Source organism: Acipenser ruthenus, chromosome 10 (genome assembly GCF_902713425.1).
Source record: "Acipenser ruthenus chromosome 10, fAciRut3.2 maternal haplotype, whole genome shotgun sequence".
NCBI lineage: Eukaryota > Metazoa > Chordata > Actinopteri > Acipenseriformes > Acipenseridae > Acipenser > Acipenser ruthenus.
Window position 1 is genome coordinate 17131143 of NC_081198.1, and position 22841 is coordinate 17153983.

General features: G+C 37.5%; 1 protein-coding gene across 1 annotated transcript in view; it reads left to right on the top strand.

Moving 5' to 3' along the window:
* Positions 1-5131: 5131 nt before the first annotated feature.
* Positions 5132-22841, top strand: part of LOC117413096 (cAMP-dependent protein kinase catalytic subunit beta) — a 54148-nt gene continuing 36438 nt past the window's right edge. Inside the window, exon 1 of the mRNA XM_034021864.3 lies at positions 5132-5442. Within this exon, the coding sequence (XP_033877755.1) occupies positions 5397-5442 (46 nt within the window). The 5' untranslated portion in view covers positions 5132-5396. The remainder of the gene's footprint in view (positions 5443-22841) is intronic.

Sequence of the window (22841 nt, forward strand, 5' to 3'; positions counted from 1 at the left end):
TATATATATATATATATATATATATATATATATATATGTATGCGTGTATATATATATATATATATCTTCAGTGTAAAGAAGAACAAGGAGTCCTGGAAGTGATGGTATGGCCCCCACAGAGCCCTGATCTCAACATCATCGAGTCTGTCTGGGATTACATGAAGACAGAGAAGCAACTGAGGCTGCCCTAAATCCACAGAACTGTGGTTAGTTCTCCAAGATGTTTGGGCCAACCTACCTGCCGAGTTCCTTCAAAAACTGTGTGCAAGTGTACCTAGAAGAATTGATGCTGTTTTGAAGGCAAAGGGCGATCACACCAAATATTGATTTGATGTAGATTTTTCTTCTGTTCACTCACTTTGCATTTTGTTAATTGATAAATATAAACTATTAACATGTCTATTTTTGAAAGCATTCTTACTTTACAGCATTTTTTCACACCAGCCTAAAACTTTTGCACAGTACTGTATATATATATATGTATATATATATATATGTATATATGTATATATATACATATATATATATATATGTATGCGTGTATATATATATATGTGTGTGTGTGTATATATATATATATATATATACACATATATATATATGCATTCTAAATATATATATATATATATATATATATATATATATATATATATATATATATATATATATATATATAGCATTTTCGGCACAGTAATAGTAATATAAATAGTGTACAAACTCCATGTACAAAGGATCTTTGTGCAATGTGTTTATATTGTGTTACTGAACTAAGATTACAACAGAGCTAATAGATTCCTTAAACTGTGCAGGATTAAATCAATGGAGTTCTGAGGAAGATATGAAAATAGGACATTCTGAAACGACATTCAGTTGCAAAAGCTGATGCATGAATTTAAGAATCTCATAGTGTGAAGGACGTTAAGAAGAGGCTACTTACCTGGTGACTTCAAAACAACATACTAGGAAGTGGGTACTGTACCTGAAATGAAAATGAGGGGCACCAAATTATTTGAATGGATAATAAAATGGAAAACCAAGGACTTCCTAATAAAGACTGTTTATTGTTAAAATGGTTGTTAAAGGGTATCCAGAATGTACTGTACATGATTTGTATCATACTACGGTGATGGTAAATTGGAGGCATTGAGAAAAATCATGAGAAGTTGATCTGGGTCCAACAGGATATGGCTATATGGCACTGAATATTCCTGACCTGAACACACTAGTAGTATATCGCTAGTTGTTGTAATATCTACAGGGGTTATAGAATAAAATTGAAACCGGGATATGCAGTGCCCACTATTGTGTAAATAGGCTGTCCTTCACATGGCTGATTACTGTACCTTGTTATGCAAATTAAACCCCTGACTTAAGAACAGAAGAAAATTTACGAATGAGAGGAGACCATTTGGCCCACCAAAGCTCACCCGGTTCCCAGTAGCTGATTGATCTCAGAGCTTTGTCAAGTTAGGTCTTAAAGGATCCAGGTTTCTGCTACAACAACATGACTAGGTAGCCCATTCCATACACTCAGCATTATGTGTGAAGAAGTGTCTCCTTCCCTCTGTCCTACCTCTAGCTCATTTCCATCTGTATCCATTGGTCTTGGTTTCTGTGCTGTGCTTAAAGTAATGGAATGGGTTAACTATATCAAATCCTTTTAAGATGTTAAAGACTTCAATCATGTCTCCCCTGATTCTTCTTTGTTCCAGGTTAAATAGATTAGGTTCTTTCAGTCTTTCTTAGTCCTGGGATCAGTCTGGTTGCTCTACTTTGGACTCCATCCAGGGCCACAATGTCCCTTTGGTGTTGTGACCAGAATTGGACACAGTATTCCAAGTGCAGTCTCACCAGTGTATTATGCAACCTCATCATGACCTTGGATTTGTACTGTACACATGACTCCTGTAAAACCATATATTTACAGTTTGTGCCATACGTCAGGTAATATTTTTTTAAAAATGTAAATAGTGTATTTGGATAGTTTTACATCAGTTTTAAGAAACGTTTGCAGTACTGTGAAAAGTAACAGTAAAAAAGACAGTGTGAAGTAGAATATGCATTCCTGGAACAGATGTCTAACAGGTAAATTTATTCTGACACAGAATGACTGGTGTAAAAAGTGTTTGAAACAAGACACTGGATACACAAGAATACATGCAGTAGCTTCTTATTGAATAGTTACATTGTCGCTGCAGTGGTCTTCAGTGGTACTCCCTTAACATATATTTAACTTCATACTGCATTTACTTTGTGACTATTTGATCAACATGTACCTGGTCTGGATAAACCACAGGTGGATTTTATTAAAGGGTTTTACAGCACAGGGGAATGCATCAAAGAGCTGTTTGTGGCTATCCTGAGAAAATATGTGGTTGATGAAATATAGGGGAATTCTGATGCAGTAGGTACAACCACTTGCAACTTCGTAAAAATAACATTTTAAATCAGAATCATATAATTGTCCAACTTTGGTTCATCCATAAACAAGAACAACGTGTAACGCTTTTAAACAGTGTGTTTATGTTTACATGTTATGTATACCAAATATCCTTTAAGTATTTTTATAACACTTTTAAAACGCTTCAACAAGAGAATGTTATAACAAGTTCTGATAGCCACTTTCACATATTAGATCTACTTTTTTTTTTTTTAATATAATAAAATACCACTGGAGGTTAGCACGTAATACTTTTTTTTTGTTTTTGTTTTTTTTTTTCCCGCGAGCGTGTCTTCCAATTTAACGGTTTAACAGAAGCGCTTGCTTGTCATTAGACTACGCAAGATTTGGCCTACTAGCAACGTGAAATCTTATCTGAAGAGTGAACTCCGTTTATTTTGGCAAATGGACGGACCCACAGAAATACGTAAGTCTATTGGTTGATACCCCATTATTATCAGATGTATTTATTTATAATGAAGGACTTGGTGTGCACGATATACGTTATGATGTGTAAATGTTGTCGCGTACTCCAGCATTGGCATCGAAAGTTAATACCGGTGACCAAGCATTTTGTTTTAAAAAATAAAAATGTTTTATTGTCAGTAGACTAACTATATGTGGCTCATGACTCCAAATTGAATTTCTATAATGCCATAGTATGTAATAATACATGATTATTATTTAGCATATTATTTTTTTCTATGGAACTGTAAATTATCTAGAAGAAGCAAGCAGCAGCATATCTTCCTTTTAAAATGTATATTGTGATTTAAAAAAAAAAAAAAGAAAAAACTTACTGAAATATTATAATGGGTCTCAGTATACTGTACGTTGTGTAATTAATGAGTTCGGTCTATTGTGTATTTTTTTAAACAGGGCAACGTGACATACATCTTTACAAAATATTCTATTTAGGCCGTAAAATGTATCTCTACCGTGTTTAAAAACGTATTTTAGCGTTATAAGTAGTTGTTCAAATACCTGCTATTCCTCCTGCCGACTGACTGTAATACAGCTTGGCTTGATTAATCGAAAAAATAAAAAAAACATATATATATATATATATATATATATATATATATATATATATATCCCTTGAGAAAGATATGTATAACATATCGAATCGTTGGGCAGCTGGCTCTTTGAGCTAATATATATATATATATATATATATATATATATATATATATATATATATATATATATATATATATATATATTGTAAATGTGTTTCCTGATTTTACCAGAATAAATATTTCCACAAAGTTATGCGTGTATTGTATTGTTATTGTCGTTAACTAATTCTATAAACATGGGTCTCATTTTACATATGAGGCTACTGTACATTTACTTTGATTCCTGTTTCTTCCAGCACAATACAAAAATAAAATGTTTTAAGGAAGGATTCAGCAGTATCTTCTTAGTTAGATAGGTCAGTAACTGTCCATGGTAAACGGAGAAGGCCAAGCTTTTGGTTTTGCACGACTTGCAATGTGTTTCTAGTGAAAGTATTCATCATGCTGTCATATGAAGTCACAAGTAGAAAAAGTAGTGCAAGAAAAGATAAAACATAGACCCACAGAAACGTGTTTTCGGTGCCCTTTATATTGCGTTTCAAAGTTTTGGAGGTATTTTTTTGTCTCAGTGGATTAAAGGGACTATGGTCAGTTTTGATTTTGATCACTGGACCTGATGTGTCAATACTCACAAGCATAGTTTAACACAGTGGTATTAAATAATTTATTAAATCAATTTATTTTATTTTAATCTTGCACCTTGCCTCCTGAATAATATTTCTGTGCAATTGTCTTAACGTTAAGGTTAACATGCCTCCTATATAGTTATTTGTTGTAACGACTTACTTCCTAAAATCATTCTGCATTATATATATATATATGGCATGGTTGTTCTTTTTTCTGCTATGTACTGTACAGTGTCCTGCGATAAATAAATATGAATTGCCAGATTGGTAACCCTGACGTCTGATACTATAGATTGTTTTTGTAAATTGCAAGCCAACATCCAGCATCTATTTCACTTTTAATTGTATTAGATTAAAAAGAAAATAAAAAAGAGTAGATAGAAGATGAAACTATGGACGCTGGAACTACTGTAGTAGAAACACATTATTTTTATAATTATTATTATTATTTATTTCTTAGCAGACGCCCTTATCCAGGGCGACTTACAATTGTTACAAGATATCACATTATACAGATATCACATTATTTTTACATACAATTATCCATTTATACAGTTGGGTTTTTACTGGAGCAATTTTAGGTAAAGTACCTTGCTCAAGGGTACAACAGCAGTGTCCCCCGCTGGGGATTGAACCCACAACCCTCCAGTCAAGAGTCCAGAGCCCTAACCACTACTCCACACTGCTGCCCTGTGCGAAACATATCACACGTACAAAAACAACGAAGTTGTGTTTTTTTTGTATTTTGGTAATAAGTTATCAGTTGACACAAATATTGATTTTAGGCATCACGACGGCTGCCCAACATTGGAAACTTCGTGATGATGAATGACTGTGGCTTACCCATTTCTCGACCAAATTTCAAGCCTCACCAAAAACCACATTATGTTAACTCGCCACGGCGGCCAGGTGTCGCTGTAGTTCCTCTCATTGAACTCTCGTCACTTCCGGTGTGTGGTAGTGGTTTTTTTTTTTTTTTTTTTTTTTTTTAATGTGGCTGAGAATGAACAGTGGAGATTAAGGGGAGAAAGAGTGTGTGTCTGTCTGTATGTATGATAGAAAGACAGAGACGACAGATCCCCAACAATAACAACACAAACAAGAAGATTAAGAAGAAGACGGGGCCGACACATCAAGGTCTATTTTTGAAATATAGAAAAGTGAGGGACAGGAAAGCGACGGGGAGCCCCCCACATCCAGTAGCAGTATCGCCATCTCTGCACTCAGAGCTACTGCCGTGTCTTCCTTACGATGGGAAACGCTGCTACCGCCAAGAAAGGCAACGAGCTGGAGAGCGGTGAGTGAGAGCGGAGAGCATATAGAGCATGGGCAGGGTAGGCTGCGAGGCAAGGGCTTGGCTCATTCATTGCAGACCGACTCCAGTATAGGGGCTACATGGAAGGGTTGGGTGAGGGGGTGTGTATTTTCAAAAACGGGGGCAGATAGTAGGAGCCCAGGCTGAAGCCGAGTGCTGGAACCAGGGACGGGGGTATGCAAATTATTGTAATAATAATGCTAATTGTAATCATGCCTTGGTATGTTGTGTGTTGTTTTAAAAATCATTTCTGCGATGCATTTTTCTTGTTGTACACACATACATTACAGTTCCGCTGTACTACGGAAGTACTAGAACATGCAAGAGGATTAAAGGGAGACCAGGGAGGCCTGTTTGTTCCCCCCATAAAACGCATATAGTTTAGCGAGTCTTACGTGAGAGGCCTGTTGTGACTACAGACAGTACAGTACTGAACTGTACTGTGCATTAGTGACTGTATAGGCTGTGATTGTTATAGTACTGGTAAATCTGTCTGCAGAAATGGGTTGGTGTTGTAAATGTGTGTGCGATGGTGTTTTGTTGGCTGTCATGTTTTTAGTTTCAATGAAAAGTTATTTATTTTATTTGGAGGTTCAGGCCCAAGAAGTGTGTATTAATATTTTATTGGAAAGTAATATTTTTGACAGGCAGCAGTTATTTCTTGTGTACAATAGGTGTTATTTAACAGTATGTCTAATGATCTGTTTTGAAAGCAGTTCTGGCTGAACTTGATTTGTTAAGGTTGCCATCAACCTGCAACCTTAGCTTTTATGAGTAAACAAAATTGTGTGGATGCAATTTCAAAGAAGTATTATAGTGTTAGTATCACTATAAACCTGAAACCAGAGCAATGTTTTGTGTGAATTTGACTTCCATTTAGCACATGTGCAACTTTTCATGCTGTAGCCCTCAGTCTAATTAGCAAAGCTTTAAGTCCTGGTGAACATGGTTTCAAATAATTGCATATTTTCTCCCAGGTGGAGTGTGTTGATAAAAACTTTGCCCTTGCACATGAGATAAGAACTGTTTATGTACACAGTATTTTAGTTTAAAAAAATATATTGGTATACAAATAATTTAATTGCAATTGTTATGTTTACCATCGAAATATAGGTTAATCAACACTCAAAGGCATAATATGATCTCTTCTAACAAATCAAATTTTGTGTATAGTATTTTATACCTGGGGCGGCATTTTTGACACAAATTAAATGTAATACTGTACCAAACATTACATTTCAAAGTGAGATATGGATGCTGGCGTGTCACTGACTGAAAAATTGAGAATAGTTTTCACAAAAAATTGAAAAATGCAACGGTTTGCAAGATATGCGCCCGCAATGTTCATCACATTGAGTTTTCCATATATCTAGAGAGGACGTATTCTGGAAGATGTTGCTAGTGTAAACGCTACCAAACGCGTTCTCTTATCCTCTAAATTAGGGTTCGATTCCAGCACAGCTGGAATATTTGCTAGTGTAACCACACTGAGGACAAGAGCGATTTGAGAAAATTCCCAACAGACACTGCACGCAAGCCAGCTGCATCATTACCTTGCTGTCTTCCCATGATTAACTAGGCAGTATCATTACGTGCCTTGATTTAAATATCCACTGCGTTATACATTATAGGAACATAGTAAAAGTCAAATAAGATTAAAAATATGTTGCTTACCTTTCCAAACGTTTTTCTAATCCTCTTCACCAACATCCACTGCAGGCACTTGACAGTGGTATTTTCAAATGATGGCACTCGATGATGTCATCATTACACCATAGTGTCAGACATCTTCACCTTACACAGTGCACATACTCATTCTCTTCTCCTGATAGAAGCACCCCCTGCTGTTTCATACAAGTGTAAACGCAGCCTTCTGGAACAGAATGTTTCAGAATCCTTTCAAACGCTTCTGGAACGCAAATGTAAACGCAGCATATGTATGTCAACTTAAGTACTGGAGTTAAGTATTAGGCCAGTATGTTTTAAATATTGAATCCCCTTCATATTGCATTATCCAGGTCCAAAGAGTGTTTATAATCCTTGCAAGGGTTGGCATATTCCCAGAGACGGGAGGCGACTCTACATTTAAAAAACTGTTTTCACTATTAGTAAATGTCACATACATAAAGCAACACTTTTAAATTAAGCCAAATATTGATTAATATTATTTAAATTTGAAGGAAGGCCTGTCAGTTATCATTTAAAAAAAAAAAAATGAATAAACCAGAAAGTGCATTTGACATACAGTACCAATTAATATCTTCTTTTTTGGACAATTCTTAAGTATTATTATTTTACATTATCTCTTCTGATAGCTGTATGGTCTGTATTTTTAGGCATTTCTTCTTGTAAATAAAAGCATTCAAATAACCAAGGCGCTTGTTTGACAGAGGCGTTTGTTTGTGCAAATATCCCTCTTGAAAAATTGGACTAACCAAAAGTTACGTAAATTCTTCAGACTGAGTGTAGCAAATGGTGGAGTGATTCCTTCATCAGCCCAGCTGAGGCATGAATACTTACTTAAAGTTGCCGAGTATCACAAGCAGGAGATTATGGAATTGGTAAAACAGTCTGGTTGCTTATCAGTGGTCACTGACGAGTTGACTGATGCCCAGGATCAGTATGGGATACACATTGTATTTGTTTTGCAAGACCTAAGTGGTGAACATGACCTTGCAGATGCACTTTACTTACAGGCTGTTAATTACAACACTGTTTCACAAGCTATTGTTAAGTGTTTGAATAACTTTGACATTGATTTTGATGATGTCCATGTGCATTTATCTTGATATTTGATGCTTAAAAAAATAATAATAATCTGTGTTCTGTGCACATTCCGTGAAATTCGGCTTGACCCGTGACACTGCCTTGAATTTTAAAGAACATTTCTGCGATTTTCACAGGGCCTTAGTTATGTACGAAAACCTTTGAAATGTGGACAAAATATGCAGAGTTCTAAATTAGAGCCCCTAGGCAATCAAACTGCCCTCTGGTGGGTGTGGAACAAAAAACTTAATTTGAGATTCCCTTAAAGTTATGGCCCCACTCCTATCTTGCCTATACATTGGGTGGCATTTGCATAGAAAAGATTATCTTGGAAGTGCCCCACTACTCTAAGACCACCTGTAGACAGAAAACTAAAAGTTGAATAGTTTTCATCCCATGTTCAACAGACTGAAAAAACTTGGCAACCACATCTGAGGTGGAAGAATTTGAAATCTATGTTTTTATTTAACATTTTGCTTGATCACATGCAGAGCCTGCTGTTACTATTTCCGGTCACAACCGTGCAACATTGTTTTGAGAGAGCTGCTTGCTTGAATATTAGTTAGCACTACAAGCTATGAACTTGTCAAAACAGTGTGGGTGTTTTGTGGCAAACCAGTTTGTAAAGATCTTTTTCCAAATTATCTTTAACTTTACACCATTTTAAGAATCGATGATTGTTTCTGAAATTGAAAACCAAGTAGGCATAACTTCAGAACACTCAGCAAAGCAGAGGTGTCTGATGTAGCGAATTTTAGCAGATACTGCAACCTTCTTCACTTACGTCTACCACAAGAGTTGCAGAATGACTGTATATTCAACTGGTGTATAGTGAGGGGCTGATGCAAGGAAACAGATTCACACAATTTACTGTAACAACTACAGTATAGAAGATAATATCTCTTCTTTATGTAATAGTGTACTTTTAAGTCACTTCATAGTTTTCATAAAAAAAATTGTTAGCAGTACTTAAGTATTGTTGTTGGAAATTCTACTATTTTGAAAGGGAAGTAGTATAGTATTTGTGGTCCCTTGTGCTTCTTAAAGCTGCTGCTTTTGAAGAAATACAAATATGTTGCGCCAGTGTTATGAACCATGTCTGGAATGCCAGACAGGCTTTAGTTAAAGGTTCTTGTAAGTTCTTGCATTGATATTCTGGTAACGTTTAAGCATATCCTTAAGGCCTTGTAATTTTCCTTTATCTCTGTGCCAAACTGGTGTCTTTCCAAACGGTTAACAAGTCATTTTTTACCCCCTATTTTTTGGATTTCCAGGCCCAGCTACAGTGCAGTACTTCAAACTGTAACTCTTACCACTTTGTTTCACTGATCTTGCATTACTATAGTTTAGCACAAAGGCTGTGTTTAAAACCACAACTTCTTAGTATTACTGTCAGTTATTCTACCGAGTTTGGTGGATATTTATAATACACAGTTCTGTGGTTAGACTGCATAACAATAGATTTTCTTAAGTATTTTCATTGTTCTTTGGGAAATGCCCAGCGTACTGTTGCTTGACCCCTGCATTGTTCATTTTTCTAAAGTGTTCTGCCTTCATGCATGCAGGTATATTGGAAAAGGTGCTTCTTAACGTCTCCAAATCCTCATCAAAATCGGCATCCGCATCCCTTCGTTTACTTTTGTTTGGCTTCCCTACTCTGCAGCAGAGCTTGCAGATGACACTCATAACCTCCTGGAGCTGCAGGTAGAGCAGATGGATGTTTTTCAGAGAATGCCAGAGTGGCAAGAAGGCTTGGGCTTGTGTTCTCGCTAAACTGTAAACTGGAAAGGTCTGTTTCTTTAAGTCAAGTACCTAGAAGTTGGAAAAATGTAGTGAACAAAAACTGGAATCCTATTTTAGTATCAAGTGGAACATGATTGTGGGACACTGCAGCTTTAAAGTGAACTACAACAGTAAGATAGCCAGAACAAGTTTATTATAATATGGTGAATACGTACATACATACATACACTACCGGTCAAAAGTTTTAGAACACCTCAATTTTTCCAGTTTTTATTGAAATTTACGCAGTTTAATGTCTCAGTGTACTCTGAAATTAAAGCATAGAACAAATAAACAATTGGAGATAAAAAAGAAATCATGGAATCATTTTGTTTAACAAAATTTAATCTAAATTTTTGACTCATCAAAGTAGCCACCTTTTGCAGATATAACAGCCGAACACACTCGTGGCATTCTTTCTACAATGGAAATCAAATATTGTTTGGAAAGTTCTTCCCAACACTGTTGCAGAAGTTCCCACAAATGTGTTGCACTTGTAGGTTGCTTTGTTTTCACCGTTCTGTCCAGTTCATCCCAAACCAGCTCGATGGGGTTTAAGTCTGGAGACTGTGCTGGCCATTCCATGATTTGAAGCCTACCGTCTTGTTCTTTTCTTCTAAGGTAGTTCTGACATAGCCTGGAGGTATGTTTTGGGTCATTATCTTGCTGTAGGATGAACCCCTGACCAACTAGGTGTATACCAGAGGGTATTGCATGGCGCTGCAAAATGCTGTGGTAGCAGTTTCGGTTCAGGGTGCCACTCATTCTGCAAGTCGCCGACTCTGGATCCAGCAAAAGAGCCCCAGACCATCACGCTTCCTCCTCCATGTTTGGCAGTTGGTGTCACACACAGAGGAACCATCCTTTCGCCTACTCGACGGCGTACAAAAACCCTGCATGATGAACCGAAGATTTCAAATTTTGATTCATCGGTCCATAAGACCTTCTTCCAGTCTTCAGTAGTCCACTGGCGGTGCTTCATGGCCCAGGCAAGCCTCTTTTTCTTGTTTTGCCATCTTAGCAATGGCTTTCTTACTGCCACTCGACCTGTCAAACCTGCAGCTCGAAGTCTTCTCTTCACAGTTGAAACTGAGACTTGCTTACTTCGACCAGTGTTAAGCTGTGCTTGAAGCTGTTGTCCTGTGAGCCGCCTATCACGCAAGCTGTTGACTCTCAGAAACTTGTCTTCTGATTCTGTTGTGGCTTTGGGTCTGCCAGACCTCTTCCTGTCAGAGTTTCCTCCAGTTTCCGAGTGCCTTTTGATGGTGTAGGAAACTGTACTCACTGACACCTTGGCTTTCTTTGCAATTTCTCTAAAGGAAAGACCTACACTTTTAAGGGTTATAATGGTCTGTCTGTCTTCCTTTGTTAATTGCCTTTTTCTCGCCACTATGAGCGCAATATTCTACTTCCTGCAGTACAATACTGTCCAAATAATGCTTAAGAGGGTGTAGTAACACAGTCTGTTCCAACACTGCTTTTATACAGACAGAGGGTTTGTAAGTAATCAACAAAAGTTGGGACACCTGTAGGAATTGTTAGCATCAACTTTCAAGGCTCAATTTACTTCCATTGCGGCAGAACAGCTGTAAGTTGTTAACCCATTACTTGTTCCCTGAAAAAGGCATTTTTGTATAACTCTGAAATGTACATTATTTTTCAGTTTTTGGTAACCTAAACTTTTTTTTTTTTTTAACCTCTGGCAGTTTGCCGCTTACCTTTGTACCATTTCAGGTTATTCACTGGACTTGAACTGCTTAAATTTCAATAAAAACTGGAAAAATGGGGGTGTTCTAAAACTTTTGACCGGTAGTGTACATGCATGTACTTTTGTTGTTTGTTTGCTTTACATAGTGGCAAACCTATTTTGCCATGTAACTTGTCTATTTTCTCATATTACTTTTGTTATAAGTAGTGTGCTTTTCATACTTGAGTAGAAGTATACATGGTGAAAATCAGAAAGGTAAATTAAACAGGGAGAGTACATCTCTATAGTATTTTCAATGTGGTTCTTGTCCTGTAGGATCCATCCCTTCACTGAACACAGTGTTCTCTCTGTGGCAAGCTTTCCAACTGCTGTTTTGGTTTCACCGTGTTGCCAGATGTGCTTTTTACCTAATTTCCCATTAACTGAGCACTATTCCCACAACTAGATGTACGATCAGCATGCTCTGTTTAAGCATGGCTTAGGAGTATGTGGTGTGGTGATAGTACTGTAAGCCACTGACGTCATAGTGGTGTACTTTTTGTCCAGGAATTTAGACAGAAAACAAATCTGCTAAATGCGTGCTTTTTCTTTCTTTTTTTCCGCCTAGGCTTTCAAACACAATGCCTTTCCAGGTTGTATAGGATTATGGGCAGTTTTTAAACAATCCACAAGCACATTTTCTGCCCGTTGACAAATTATTACCTAGTCGGATCACAAACTTGAAAGGATGGCAGACTGGCTACATTTTTATTTTTTAAATTGTGTTAGTATTCTGAGATGCCAATACAGAAACAAGTGCATTTTATGTTTAAGAAAACCAAGAATTCTACCAATTGTGTATGTAAAGGGGTACTCTGCCCTCTTCGCATGATGTTCCATTTTATGAAGTATAAGCAACTTCTGACAGTGATCCATTGTCAGGGAAGGTGGTCATGATGTGATCCAATAAGAAAACTGTCCCTTAATGGGTTCTGTCTGCCCAGATATTTTAAGTAACACAGTATTAGTGATGGAGAGCTTGTTCTCAATAGGCTTCAGCTAAAAAGTGCAAGCCCAGGGTTAAATCTGGTTTGAAAAAAAGGTCTGAATCTCTGTGAAACATTTGATTTGTAGCTGCTAAAGATGCCTAGAACACAAAACAGTGCTGTATAGTCTTTGAGTTAGTCAAATAGTTTTCTTTTTTTACGGAGTGCAATTGCTAAGTCTGGAAGATATGTCATCACGTCAAACCCTTTGTTTGAAGTATATGAACACATTTGGAGCCCAAAAAGTGTGCTTTTACTGTACTTTAGAATTAGTGTAGATACAAATGTAATAGTAAAGCCAGTGAGTTTAAAACATACTGTGTCTCGAATAACTACAGTAGTAGCACAGGTTTAACATCACATTCTCAATCTGCAAACGGTTCTAAATGTCCTCGGGTACATATTTTATGTAGAAAACCCAGAATTGGCTAATGGGACCTGTTTTACTGATTTTATGATTAGATGGTAGTGGTGAATTTAAAAATGAAAAAAGTGAAAAGATAAAGCATTGGAATTGGTTTCTTTAGTGGCCTTTCCTTTTATACCAATGTATTATATGTATGTGGTGGGTGAGCCACACCTTAATATATTAACAGTTCGTGTCAGTATGTTTACATGTCCCCCATACACGGCAATGACCAAATACGGTGAATTCTCACCCTGGTGGACACCTGTACTTGGTGGATTTGATGTACTTGGTTTCCATAAGGCTACGGCCCTTTCTTATCTTGTGCAGTCAAGGTCTGGCCAGTACCCTATTTGTCATTGACTGGAAAGACATGTCATTAGACGATCGTCATAGGATAAATGGAATTAGAAGCTTTAAAAGGTTTGACGCAATCAGCCCTGGTCCAGTATTAATTATCAGTGAGCACTCACACATTTGCCGATAGCTGATTTGTTGCTTGGTGTTGGTCATTCATTCTGTCCAAATCGTTGTGGGTCGATTGCAATGTACCAGTGACTTAGTCCGCATCAAGTGGACTGAAATGCAGTCTAGCAAATCCCGCAGCTCTTTACTAAGTTAGTCCTGATTGCAGCGTAGCAAAAAGCTAATCCTGAAAATTGGTTTAGCTGACCTGAACAAGTGGAACAAGTTGGACCGATAATGAGGACTAACCCATAATAAGCCATTACAAATGCAGTGGAAATTCACAATTTAAAGTGTAAAGACAAACTCAGACATTTACATGTACAATGTAATTACTAGCATTTGATAAAAAAAAAATGCATTGAAGATATTGAACTGGCAAAAAAGTCAGAAATATAAAAAAAGCAAATAATTAATGATAAAATGGTAAAAGCATTTATTACATTAGGCGTGATTCGGGCAACGTAAAAGTACACCTATATCCATAATATAATTGTAGCCTACTACTGTCTTTTTATGCACATTCCGCACATGGATCATGCTTGCATTTTAACTTATTATTATTATTTGTTTATTTAGCAGACGCCTTTATCCAAGGCGACTTAGAGACTAGGGTGTGTGAACTATGCATCAGCTGCAGAGTCACTTACAATTACGTCTCACCCGAAAGACGGAGCACAAGGAGGTTAAGTGACTTGCTCAGGGTCACACAATGAGTCAGTGGCTGAGGTGGGATTTGAACCGGGGACCTCCTTTTTACAAGCCCATTTCTTTAACCACTGGACCACACAGCCTCTTAACTAGCCTATTGCTGCTTGACACTGAACGTTAAGTTCTAAATGTGTATATTTAATACACATTACACTGATATTTCAGTTTAAATTGAATACATCAGACGTGCATACTTTATTATTATTTAAATACACAGTATCTTATTGTGCAGCACTTTATTAAAGTTTGTACAATATTTTAATGAAAAAACGAAACCAATCTCTTCAGAATACTTTGTCCCTCAACCATAATAAATTAGACAAAAAGGAGAAGGGTGCTACATTGCTATAGTAGTTTATTTAAACTACCGTATACATTCGCGGTCTACCTAAGAAAATTAATAATTGCTTAATATAGTGTATTAACAATATATTAAGGTACATTATATCATTACATAGTGCAATTGTCAATTTTATTAAAGATATTTCAGTGATTCGGCGAGCGAACCTTACTGAACAAAATGCTTCAAAGGGTTCAGACTGAGGTTCAAAAGGTTTCACGTTTCACTTAAATAGTTTTTAGACGTAATTTCAGAGAATAACGGCGCTGTCTTCGTGTTAAAATGTGCTGTACAAACATAGGACAAGCAAGCGTACTAAGTTAGTCTTATACTTCATCGTACTAAGTTATTCCTCCTGAACAGGATCATCTCACATCCGATTTGTTACGCTGCAATCAGGATCTTGTTTAGTCCGATTTTAGCAGATGATCCATCTGTGGTGATTATCTTCTGGTATACTGCAACCGGGATTACCAAGTGTACTAACTTTAGTTTAAGCAAGTGGGCTAAACCTGCTTAATCTGCTAGTTAGACGCATCAAGAGGACTAACTTTGGTATGCTGCAATCAATAATAAGGCTTGTCTGAAGCAGCTTCTGTGGGGTTGTAGCCTTTGCATTACCACTGTACTGACCGACATCTTTTTAGTTGAGTAACAAAAGACTATATTTTGGGAACCCCTTGCCCAGTTTTATTATTATTATTATTATTATTATTATTATTATTATTATTATTTATTTCTTAGCAGACACCCTTATCCAGGGCGACTTACAATTGTTATAAGATATCACATTATTTTTTACACTATTTTTACATACAATTACCCATTTATACAGTTGTGTTTTTACTGGAGCAATCTAGGTAAATTACCTTGCTCAAGGGTACATACAGCAGCAGTGTCCCCCATCTGGGATTGAACCCTCAACCCTCTGGTCAAGAGTCCAGAGCCCTAACCACTACTCCACACTGCTGCCCTGCATGTTCATGGACTATTATTAGCATGTTCATGGACTATTATTAGCATGTTCATGGACTATTATTATGAGATGCAATGTAGTATGTCTGTCGCTTTTTTTTCTTCATTTACCAGATACTGCCAGTGATGTCTGTAACTACTGCAGACTTGTATTTGCAGTGTTTTAAAACCCTTAAGCTGACACAAGTGTATTACTGGGGCAGTTTTGTTTACTTTGCATTGCAGTTATTCCAGATGGTCATCACATCATGGGATGGTGTAGAGTCTTAATGGCTATTAATCACATGAGCTTGGAAGAAAAAAAAAAACAGATGCAGGTAGCTTTTCAATAATTAGTTATGATAATCAGATTAAGTGGCAAGACCAACTTTTATTGTTGGTGACTAAAAAGCCACATCAGTGTGTTGCAAAGCTGTCCTGAGCTACTGTTTGTTCACTATTGTTCCTGATGGCAATTGTTGTCAACAGTTTTAATTTCTATCTTTTTGTTTTACTTGCCAGCTGTTTTTTGCAGAAAGTCCCCTAAAAAATGATCTGACTGAGCTATGTGCTATAATGAGTTTGCCTGAGCTTTATTGACACACAAGCACCACCAGAACAATTAAATCAGTAACTTTCTCTGGAATAGGGATGCTCCTAAGATTTTCCTGTAAAACTGACAATTTTCAGTGCAGAAAAACATCTTGGAAATGTGTGTACCTGCCATCATAAATATTTGATCCTAATCTACTAACCCAATCTAATCTTACTACTGGCCAAATTCGGTGCAATGGTATGATGCCAGTTTTGCATCTTTTAGAGAAGTCTTTTTAAACTTCATGCAGTTATGATCATTTTGACTTTTTTTTTTTTTTATCTATTACATATTTCCAAGATCAAAACGGTGGTTGGTCTTAATACCATCAACCTAATATTTATAAACCATATTTTTTGTGGACCACATTTCTCAATTTTTTTATTCTATGTATATTAATAAGTGTGTTACTAAATCGCCCCTGGAGCAGGAACTCCATCTGGTATGAATTATATATGGAGTTATTTAGATCCCACAATTTTTTGGAAACCATGATCCCGTTGAGGACCATATTTTACCAACCTACTGCATATTTTTATTAATTCTTACAAACCGTGTACTCCTCATCATAAATGTACCTTAAATAAGGGCAATTTTAGTTAGAATTTAGTGGCTGATTAATAAATAAATTCTGCTACTGTATTATCTTGAGAACCTGAATAGTCTCTCTAATCACTAAAGAAAGTGTTTCCTGTCTTTCACTTCTCCGTGTACTGATAGCAAAAGTGTCAAGCTTTTTGTTAGGCCAAGTGATATAGTTCATCCTTTTTTTGGTCCACGATTGTAGGTTTATCTGCAGTACTAAGGTGTTTAACATATTAACATCAATCGAAATGCTCACATATTGCTAAGGCTTATGTATCACAGTTTGTGGTCTCAACTCTTGTACTGTAGAGTTATGAGGAGAATATTTCATGGCTAGTCGGTGGCTCTGTCCCTTTGCCTTTCATGAGCACTGACTGCACAAACACAACAAAAAATGAATAGATGCAATATCAAAAATTCACAGCCATACAAAGACACTCAGTGCTTTAAATTAACTGTTGGTGTGTTTATCTTATGTGTGTTCTCTACAAGATGTATGCAATTGGTTAAACAAGAAGCAGCTGTGCACAGTAGCTTGCTGCAGGCCGGTCTGCTTGTGGTTTGCAAATAATCAGACTTTTTACATGAATCTTTCATTGCCTGCAGCTCAGTTGCCTAACTGGCTCTTACAGAGGGAAAAGGTGAACAGTGTGGTAACATGCTAGTCAGAGTATAGTGTGTCATGTTTGTTTATACATGGCTTCCTTGTCTAATGTAGACAAGGAAGCCATGTATAAACAATGCAGCAGTGTGGAGTAGTGGTTAGGGCTCTGGACTCTTGACCGGAGGGTTGTGGGTTCAATCCCCAGTGGGGGACACTGCTGTTGTACCCTTGAGCAAGGTACTTTACCTAGATTGCTCCAGTATAAACCCAACTGTAAAAATGGGTAATTGTATGTAAAATAATGTGATATCTGTATAATGTGAAATAATGTATAATGTGATATCTTGTAACAATTGTAAGTCGCCCTGGATAAGGGCGTCTGCTAAGAAATAAATAATAATAATAATAATAATGTACACTTACAAACACTAAACAGTAGCCTACAGTATAAGTTCCACACTAGTCAACATTTGTAGGGCTGGAGGAAACCATGTAAAACAAATATGTGTGTGTATAGATAGATAGATAGATAGATAGATAGATAGATTTATTTTATTTTATTTTATTTATTTATTTAATTTCTGATGCTTTTATGAAAGATACAATATTTATTTTGCTGTATCGATGTTGAAGGTAATTCAGTTTGCCCCAAAAAATGCCTCTTGCTATCTAAAGAGAAGGATCGGTATTTCAGTTTTAGTTTGAAGTAATGGAGCCCTCAGACTTGTTGTCCAAGAGCTTTCTCTGTTCTAGTTCTGATTTTGCAATAAAAAAAGTCTGCTACCATGTGTCAGGGCAGTTTTGTTTACAGTCATAATTAGTATCTTTTTGCAGTATAAATTAGGCCGCAGTTAAAAACACATTTGCCTTCATTTCATCCACACATATGTGTGATCAAGGGTTTCAGTTGATCACTCCAGATAGGTAAATAACACTATTTCAGGATACTCTGAGCTTTTGTTTTATTAACATTTTGAGTTGATTTAATACAGACTAATCATTTCTTCTATTGAATGACCGTGTTTTACCTTCCTGAAAACCTACTAAACTAAGCTCATCACTTCTGTCTACACCATGTGAGAGAAATTCGTAGATGTAATTGAATGTACTTCTATAAAATGACATTTAAAATCTTAAACTATGAAACTATGAGATGCTGTGATGTTAAGTTTGTCTTCCCCCTTCCTTCCCCCAGAGCATTCCTGTTGATCAACTTCAAAGGACTAGATATTAGTAACAGAGGGTCGTAAAGATTAAATTTGGAGAATTGAGATTACCTGCTGTGCTTATCTTTACAGCCTTGTCTAAGACAAACAAAGCTTATTCTTATCTGTTCATTAAGAATGTCTGTCTGAAAGACAATATACATTTTTCTTCCTATAAAGGGTTAAGAAGTGTGACATCTGGTGGTTATGAGGTGCCATGACTTCCTCCCATGGAATGAATTGTTACCATGGAACATTTAACTAAATAGAAATGACTAATTTCCTTCTAAAAATTAATTGAAAACAAACCTTTACGATGGTGTACTATTGACTTGTTTAAAAATCTCAGGGTTTTAGATTTACTAAAACTATGAGATTCTAACATTGATATAAAACTGATTTAAAATGGTTTTAGAATCTTTTTTTTTTTTTTAAACTTTGTTTATTGGATTTCACAAATTAAACAGGATGAAACATAAACACAATTTAACAGAGTTAAGTGGAAATCATATTAATAATAATTATAATTGTTATAAAAGAGACGAGAAAGAGGAGAAAGACAGAGAAAGTGCTGTGCTTGCTTTTCCATTATTATTAATTTTATAAAGGAAGATTATGGAGGGGAGGACAATCTGAGCTTGTCAACATAGGATAGAAAGGGTTGCCATGCTTTATAAAATTTTGCAGTGGATCCCCTTAATGTAAACTTTATTTTGTCCAATTTAAGGGAGTACATGAGATCCCTAATCCAGTGAACATGTGAGGGTGGGGCAGCCTGTTTCCAACCAAACAAAATGAGGCGTCTAGCCAGCAGAGTTGCAAAGGCCACGGTGTCCGACTGCAGCCCTGTTAAGGGAACATTTTTGGGAATCACACTGAAAATCGCAATGAGTGGAGTGGGGTCAATAGGCACTTGTAAGAACTGAGAGAGGGTCTCAAAGACAGAGGTCCAAAATGGAGCCAGCCTGGGACAGGACCAGTACATATGAATGAGAGAAGCTGGTACTAGTTTGCATCTGTCACAGGCTGGATCCACTTCAGGGTATATTCTGGCCAATTTGACCTTTGATAAATGAAGACGGTGTAAGATCTTGAATTGAATTGAATAAGCCCACGCCGAGCACAAACTGAAGAGGAATGCACACGAGCAAGGATGGATTCCCAAATGTCATCAGTTAGCTGGAGTCCTAGATCATGTTCCCACAGGGTTTTCAAAGTGGACAATGAAGGGCAATGCAGAGACAATAATGTTATACATTTTAGATCTTACGCCCCTACTGTCAGGGTTGAATTCTAGAATCGAATCAGTGGTTGATTTGGGAGGCAGTAGAGGAGATTGAACCACTCTATTGTGAACAAAGTTTCGAATTTGCAAGTAGCGAAAAAAGTGTGTTTGAGGTAGGTTAATTTTTTGGACAAGTTGGCCAAACGATGCAAAATCTATTGTCAATGTATAAATATTTAAGAGACTTAATACCAATTCTATAACATAGACTAAAAGCAGAGTCTTTCACTGAGGGTGGGAACAGATGGTTTACATCAACAGGGGAAGATATGGACGTGGACTGTAGTCCAAACCGCCTCCTAAACTAGGACTAGATCCGGAGGGAGTGACACACCAATGGGTTAACACTAAACTGAGAAGTTGAGAGGGGAAGAGAAGAGTACAGTAGGGCAGGCAGGGAGGTAAAGCGACAGGAGGCTGGCTCCATGACCAGCCACGCAGGGCCGTCCAGCCGGGGGTGAAAATGTGACCAATGTAATAGATTTCAGATATTAGCCGACCAGTAATAAAATTGAAAATTAGGCAGAGCCATACCCCCCCTTGGTTTCATTCGTTGTAGGAAATCTTTCTGAATTCTGGGAGGCTTCTTATTCCAGATAAACAAAGAAACCATCCGATCAAGTGTATTGAAAAAACTTTTAGTAATAAAAACAGGGATACATTGAAACAGGTAGAGTAACTTAGGGAGTGTGTTCATCTTGACCGAGTTGATGCGACCTGCCAGAGAAAGTGGTAGAGTGGACCAACGAAGAAAGTCTTGTTTATTACGCTCTAGTAGGGGAGTAAAGTTAAATTTAAAGAGTTTGTTGTATGAGCGTGTGACTGTGACCCCCAAGTAAGTAAAGCTTTCGGATGCAATTTTGAAAGGGAGATTCTCAAGGGGACAGCGACGAGCTGCCAAGTTGATAGGGAACAATTCACTCTTGTGTAGGTTAAGTTTATATCCAGAGAACCTGCTAAACTGCTCCAGTATGACTAAGGCATGGGGGAGGGAAGAGATAGGATCAGAAATATATAAAAGGTGGTCATCAGCATAAAGTGACACCTTTTGCTCGTGCCCCCCCCCCCCCCCCCCCCCCCGTATTACTTCTTTTACACCCTGACTTACACGCGGGGATATTGCAAGAGGTTCAATAGCAATTGCAAAAAGAAGGGGAGAGAGAGGGCAACCTTGTCTTGTACCTCGGTGGAGAGGGAAGTATTTGGATTGCACATCATTTGTGCGAACAGGAGCTGTAGGGGAGGAATATAACAGCTTGATCCATGAAATAGAATTGTGACCAAATCCAAACCTATGTAGAGCAGCAAACAAGCAGTCCCACTCGACACGATCAAAAGCTTTCTCTGCATCTAACAAAAGAATAGTAGGGGAGAAGAGGGAGTATATATAATATTGAACAGACGGCGAAGGTCAAAATAAGAGTGTCTGCCTGCACAAATCCCGTCTGGTCAGAAGAGACTATAGAGGGGAGAACCGACTCAAGACGGTGTGCCAGGGTCTTAGCAAGAATTTTAAAGTCTGCATTAAACAGCGAAATGGGGCAGTAGGATCCACAATCAAGAGGGTTCTTATTCTGTTTAAGCAGTACAGAGATAGAGGCTTGGCACAGCGTAGGCGGTAGGGACATAGATGTAAAAGATTCAGCAAACATGGTGCTCAGTAGGGGAGACAAACTACAGCTACATTTTTTATAAAATTCTATGGGAAACCCATCTGGGCCAGGAGATTTACCACTCCGCATTGACCCAATAGCTTGAGTTATTTCATCTGGGGCAAAGGGCTCCTCCAGGTGGGCTTTTGAGTCAGGATCCAAAACTGGAACAGGAAGGCTCTCAAAGAAGAATCGGTTAATGCAGGATCGGCAGGTGATTCAGATTTGTAAAGAGAAGAATAAAATGTTTTAAATTGATCATTAATCTCCTGCTGGTCAGTTGTAGGCAGACCTGATTGAGAATTAATTTGCGGGATCAAATGTGAAGCAGCAGATTGGCGCAGATGATGTGCTAAAATCTTGCTAGCCTTGTCACCATGTTCATATAGTGCATGCCGTGATCTAATCATTAATTGCTCTGCCTGTTTAGTGGAGAGAAGGTTGAATTCAGTTTGTAGGGACAATCGTTGTTTATAGAGTTCTGGAGTGGGAGAGAGAGCATGTTGCTGATCTAACTGCAAAATAAGGTCAGTTAGTTCTGAGAGCCGCCCTGTTTAAAGCCTGTTGAGTCGAGCACTGTAAGATATTACTTGGCCTCGTAAATAAGCCTTTAGGGTTTCCCATAAAGTGATGGAGGACATCCCAGGTGTTGAGTTGGTATCCAGAAAGAAGTCTATCTGGGAAGAAATAAACTGGACAAAGTCTTGATCAGATAATAATAGGGGGTTGAGTCTCCAAGGATGACGTGGTGCCACCTGCCTGTGAAAAACAAGCTCCAAAACCAGAGGTGCATGATATGACTATACTCTGATATGTACAAGAACGTACAATGGGATGCAGTTTTTTGTCCAGGAAAAAGTAGTCAATACGAGAGTATGTTTGATGTACAGGAGAAAAAATACTGCTGGGCAGTTGGAAAAAGAAAGCACCACGGATCAGAAGCCCCATATGTGTCAAGAAATGAACGAATAATCAGAGCAGATTTTGAAGGGGGTGCTGGATTTAGGCAGGAGCGGTCCAACCTAGGATTAAGAGTACAGTTCATGTCCCCCCCGAGTAAGAGGTGGTGTGTGTGCACATCAGGTAGGGAAGAAAGAAAGTTAGTGAAAAACTGACTGTCATCCCAATTAGGAGCATAGACATTAGCTAAAATTAAAGGGGTGTTATAAAGAGTACCTGTGACAACAACATAACGACCATTTGGGTCCGCAGTCACCTGGGAGGCAATGAATGGAATGGATTTGTGTACTAAAATTGCTGCTCCCCGAGCTTTGCCATGAAATTTGGAATTAAATATC